The sequence below is a fragment of the Ischnura elegans genome, chromosome 10 (genome assembly GCF_921293095.1).
Source record: "Ischnura elegans chromosome 10, ioIscEleg1.1, whole genome shotgun sequence".
Classification (NCBI taxonomy): Eukaryota; Metazoa; Arthropoda; class Insecta; order Odonata; family Coenagrionidae; genus Ischnura; species Ischnura elegans.
Genome location: NC_060255.1, coordinates 11,347,372 through 11,352,562, shown reverse-complemented (window position 1 = coordinate 11,352,562; position 5,191 = coordinate 11,347,372). Strand labels below are relative to the sequence as shown.

The following is a 5,191-nucleotide window of genomic DNA, read 5'->3' as shown; positions in this document are numbered from 1 at the left end:
CCAGTAAATTCTGCGACCTTATTCAACCGTTGATTTGATATATTAGATTTGGATAGGTTAGATTTGATAAAGATGGTAAACTTGTCACCAATAATATTGACAAAGCTAACACGTTAAATTCCCACTTCGAAAGTGTATTCACAAATGACGATACTCAATTTCATTAAGACATCCCATATGATGTGGAATCGATGGAATAAATCTCTATAATACAACGCGATGAGATAACTAAACAACTGCAATCGATTAAGAATAGTAAATCTCCGGGTCCGAAGGGAATACTTAGAGATAATACTCGAGAAGTCACTTTCCGAAGGAAAGTTACCGCTAGACTTGAAAATTGAAAGCGTTACTTCCATATTTAAAAAGGGAAACAGACATGACCCTGGCAACTATCGTCCAGTATCATTAACATCGATTATTATAGGCTGTTTCACTCTCGTCCGACTGCACCTTGATATATTCAGCGACCAAATGGGATCCGGTGGAAAAAGACTTAATCCGTGAACTAAATAAAACACGACGGAAAGATGCGCTATTAGTCAAAAACTGCTTCGGGCGTATAGAGAGCGTTACACAGGTTGTAAGGGAATTAGGCTGGGAACCGCTGGAGACTCGGAGGCTGCGCGCTAGCCTTAGATTGCTTGAACAATTGAGAATGGATAGCTTAAAGAGCGTCACGTCGGACATCTTAAGCCTCTTTCACACTATTCGAGATGTCTTGAACAAGGAACGTTGAACAAGTCGTCTTGAACGCTAAATGAAGATTCAAGACCATTCGAGACGGTCTTTCAAGAGTGATTGTTCAACACACATTGAATCGAGTTGAACGTTCTTTCAGACTGTTCCAGAAAGCTTGAATTGACTTGAATACCGATAGTCAACATGATCAACAAAGGAAAAACGTATAGCGTTCTATTCTCTGATAAAGCGCGTAGAAACCCGTACTCATAACAACGTTTTGATATCATCATTTGATACATCATTACAATTATTAAATCTGGTTTTGCGTCCGACGATGGATAATGACAACGCAAATATAGCAAGAGTGGCATTTTGCGTAGGAGTAGTGGCAGCAGTACTGCAAGGTCGAAGGAGAAATCGTCGAAGGCTTTGGTCAAGAGAATGGCTAAGCCGGAGGTATGCCGCTGGTAGCATGAACTTGCTGTACCGGGAATTGGAAACGGAGGATCCGGAATCTTTCACCAACTTCCTCCGGATGGATAACAATTTTAGAGAGTTACTGGAGTTGGTGTCGCCTCTCATATCTAAAAGAGACACCATTTTACGGGAATGTATCTCGGCAAAACATAGGTTGGCGGTGACTCTGAGATTTTTAGCCACTGGGGAGTCTTACAAAAGTCTACAGTACTCCACGAGGATTGGTCACAATACTATTTATCTCTTTGTACCTCAAGTATGCAGAGCTATTTATGAAGTTCTGAAAGAGAATTTCTTGAAGGTAAGTTGTTTGAAACGAGCTAATTAGATAAAATTTGTACAATATACTCCATTTAATATGAACATAAGTATAGCATTCCTCGATTTGAATTTTTAATGTATTATCTTTCATTTCAGATGCCGAGAAGTGTTGATGAATGGGAGGAAATAGCAAGGGAATTTCAGGAAAAATGGAATTTTCCCAATTGCATTGGTGCTCTTGATGGGAAGCATATACATTTTAGATCCTCAAGAGCAGACGGGTCTTTCTATTTCAATTATAAAGGCTCACACAGTATTGTGCTGTTAGCATTAGTAGATGCCAGATATAAATTTTTATACGTCGATGTCGGGGTTTTTCGTGAGAGCACCCTTGCTGAGGCATTGCGCCAAAATTCTTTGCATATACCCCCGAACATAGCTTTGCCTGGCCGTGTACTCGGTGTCCCTCATGTGATTGTGGCAGATGATGCTTTTCCTCTACAATATAACATAATGAAACCATATCCAGATAGGGGACTGAGTTTGCAGAAGAGAAATTTTAATTATCGCTTTAGCCGGGCAAGGCGGACATCAGAGAATGCTTTCGGTATTTTAGCGAACCGCTTTAGAATACTATTAAACTGTATCAATCTCTCTGTTGAAAAAGTGGAAATTGTGACACTAGCCTGTATAGTACTACACAACTTTTTGAGATCAAAGAAGGACGCTAATTACTTGCCTCAAGGTCTGGTAGATAGAGTGATGAGTGATGGAAGGGTAATTCCTGGAGTGTGGAGGGAGGGCCCAATACTTGACGGTCAATTGGTAAGACAGGGTGGAAATAGGCACAATAACAATGCGAGAGCTATTAGGGATGAATTTTTCGAATATTTTGTGACTGATGGAATACTACCATTGGGAAATGGCATGTAGGTTGTGGTAGTGCTAATGAATTCCTCTATTTCATTCCCCCTTTTGTTATTGGTGATTTTTGTGGTAGTAAAGATTGTAATATTTCTGCAGTTCTATGAAAAATTATTCCACTTTTCATTTGTGTTATTGGCTTTATTGATGACTCACAACCTTCTTGCGCTATAAAGCTTTTTATATTTGAACCAAATCAAGACTTTTTTTGTGTGATAGTGGCCTACTATGCCATAATGAACCAATATTAAAAAATCTATGATGATGGTTTATCTACCTATGGTTAATAAATAGGAAATTGCTGGAATGAATCGTGTTAAGAAGGAGAGCACTCATTTGCGTCCTTGAATCGCATGGAAATAGAAGGACTATTGGCTAAAATGCTATAAGTTAAGATTCAGAAACCAAAGTTTATTCCAGAACTTCTTCAAATTAAGTTTGTTTGCAACCTTGTCAGAAATTGAATAATAATAATAATTGAACAACTAATATAGCTTACGTACTACCTGATGTTATACGATTATTTGGTATGATAGTTGAAACAAATTCTTAAATCATGCAATATACTCAAGATTTTTTAACTAATGGCCATCGAGGGTTGAAGAAATGACCAAACAACAGTGATTCCACCAAGCAAATTATATAATTAACCATTATTTTACAATCAAATTCAATGTAACAAAATGTAAACTAAAATTATAAAATAAAAAACATACAAAAATAGTTAACTTTCATTCTCATCATCTTTAGCTTTCATTACTATATCAAAAATTTTCTGCATTGCAGCTTTCTGTTTTTTTTCGTCACTAATATCGGCAATTTCTTGCCCTACAAATAGGCCGAAATTTTCAAATTTTGTGTTTTTCCGCAGTGTCCCTTGCTCAAGGGCTGACGAAGCCTTTGAGAGGAAGGTAGTTATGTCTGCTTCCTCAGTCCTTCTCCTCTTGGGGGTCGGTACTCCTCTTGATGACCTGCTTCTTGAGGAGATGTTGCAGTGGTCAGCGCTGGCAGAGGTGGACTCTTCACTGAGTAAGGGGACTGGGATGGTACCAATTTCATGCTGCTCTTCTGCCGTGACATCTGATAACTCTCCTGATTGTATTTCAATGGGCGTTTCCTACAGACAAAAAAATTAATGTAATGTTCAGAAGTGCAAAGAAGTCCCTTCGTGAATTCAAGTGTAGCTAAAACATAAATATCGCAGAAGTAACTGCGTTGAAGTGGGCACTCAACGTAAGATCACAAATTTCCGTAAACAGTAAACCAAAATAGATGATCAACAATGGTAAATAACGTAGTCAATGGACGATCTCAAACAATAGACTCGTTCCAAACATGCCCCTTGAATTTGACTTTTCATGTTATTACTTCATGCCAGAAGCAAACAATGCACATTCCAGCAAAACAAATTATACGTAATAAAGACGAATTTATTTGCAAGTGTCATCGGCATACCTTGTTAAGCTCCACGGGATCCAAGTTTGATACGCTCTTCCTGGGTGCCGTATGCCTTTCAAGGAAACTTAAATTGTTGTAGCACCACAATTTTGGCCTTAAAACCTCTTCCACTCCTGCTCCACTCTTCTTCGACCTGATTAATTTGTTTTTTTCAGCCATGTATTGTGTGCGGAGGCCATTTATCTTCGTTTTCACATCCTCTGATGTGGTACCAGGTCGAAACTGTTGGGAGTATCGAGTACACATATATTTTAAAAGACCATATCGGCGGTAACCACAAAATAATTCTTTGTAGGATTCATTGAAACCTCGTATTACAAAAAAACTCAATATAAAGGCCACTACGGGACCACCACTTATCTAAATAAAAACATATCCAACACCATTTGAACGAAACAAGCCCTAGCTCCAGAAATGTATATTTGTGAATGAAATTATAATTTTAAGGAAATAAACGTACAAAATATTATCACGACAATTATCGAAGCATTCCGATATCACATATAATATATACGTAATATATATTTATATAAATATTGCATTAGTTAATATCTTCACGAGGTAGGTATAGGTCAAGGTTAACCAAAACAATTATAATTATAATTTTACTTACAGGCAACAAATTAGTGGCTATGTCTTGCAGCGCCGAACTTCTCTTCTGCTTCAAGTGATAATCTGGGGAGCTTACTTCGTACAAACACCTTTTTTCCTCGTAAAAACTAATGAGGGCTTCCACAGCGTTCCTCTCCCAAACGGCCATGATGTCAATAGTTATCTCCAAGGTCGCGTTGGCAAGGCTCGGAAAGTTATGTATCGTTCACTGATTGGTCGAAACGCTTCAATACCATTCGAGATTCAATAGAAATTAGAACCGTTCAAGACAAGACGAATTTGATGGAAACGAAGTGATTCAAGAGCATTCAAGACCAAATGTCCGCAGTCATGACGATTGACATGACGTCAAATAGATTCGATAAAGATTGTTCAACGAGTCTCGAACGTAATTTGACGAGAATTTGACAGTGTGAAACCCCCTTTAGAGCCTCACTATATTTCCAGGTCTGACGGAGGCGATACATTGAGAGAGAGATAGAGAGATATTTTTCCAAAAGAATTCGAGACTCATATCACCGATGGCGGCGCTGAAGGCAGTGACGTAATTTGCCAACATGGCCGACGCATCGAGGATAATAGTTGTGATGATGACGTAGGTGTAATAGGATGGACCGTCGAGCCACTACTAAAATTAAAGTAGAAAATATCAAGGAAAATTTTTCCTGGTTTGAGGAGGTATTTCGATTACTAGGGACAAATAGCAGTTAAGATTAAGGAATTAATAAATTTTAGCTGAAATACCCTCTACTATCTCACGGCGATCACTCAAAGC

At 38.3% G+C, this 5,191-nt stretch overlaps 2 protein-coding genes across 2 annotated transcripts; one reads left to right on the top strand and one right to left on the bottom strand.

The window, feature by feature from the left end:
* The first annotated feature begins 903 nt into the window (after positions 1-903).
* Positions 904-2,467, top strand: LOC124167195. The gene is made up of 2 exons (XM_046545038.1): positions 904-1,462; positions 1,579-2,467. The coding sequence occupies exons 1-2, from the start codon at positions 1,019-1,021 to the stop codon at positions 2,353-2,355; spliced, it is 1,221 nt and encodes a 406-aa protein (XP_046400994.1). The 5' UTR covers positions 904-1,018; the 3' UTR covers positions 2,356-2,467.
* LOC124167196 lies at positions 2,143-4,758 on the bottom strand. Its single transcript, XM_046545039.1, has 3 exons — positions 4,418-4,758; positions 3,802-4,026; positions 2,143-3,463 (listed from the first exon to the last, which is right to left on the bottom strand). The coding sequence occupies exons 1-3, from the start codon at positions 4,562-4,564 to the stop codon at positions 3,071-3,073; spliced, it is 765 nt and encodes a 254-aa protein (XP_046400995.1). The 5' UTR covers positions 4,565-4,758; the 3' UTR covers positions 2,143-3,070.
* Between the last annotated feature and the right edge of the window lie 433 nt (positions 4,759-5,191).

What these genes read in the sequence shown, in the direction of transcription:
- LOC124167196 (XM_046545039.1), bottom strand. Translation starts at nt 4,564, where the DNA reads ATGGCCGTTTGGGAGAGGAACGCTGTGGAAGCCCTCATTAGTTTTTAC. An exon ending in TAGCCACTAATTTGTTGCCT is followed by an intron (nt 4,027 to 4,417) that starts GTAAGTAAAATT and finishes TACTCCCAACAG; the next exon opens with TTTCGACCTGGTACCACATC. An exon ending in ATCCCGTGGAGCTTAACAAG is followed by an intron (nt 3,464 to 3,801) that starts GTATGCCGATGA and finishes TTTTGTCTGTAG; the next exon opens with GAAACGCCCATTGAAATACA.
- LOC124167195 (XM_046545038.1), top strand. Translation starts at nt 1,019, where the DNA reads ATGGATAATGACAACGCAAATATAGCAAGAGTGGCATTTTGCGTAGGA. An exon ending in TGAAAGAGAATTTCTTGAAG is followed by an intron (nt 1,463 to 1,578) that starts GTAAGTTGTTTG and finishes CTTTCATTTCAG; the next exon opens with ATGCCGAGAAGTGTTGATGA.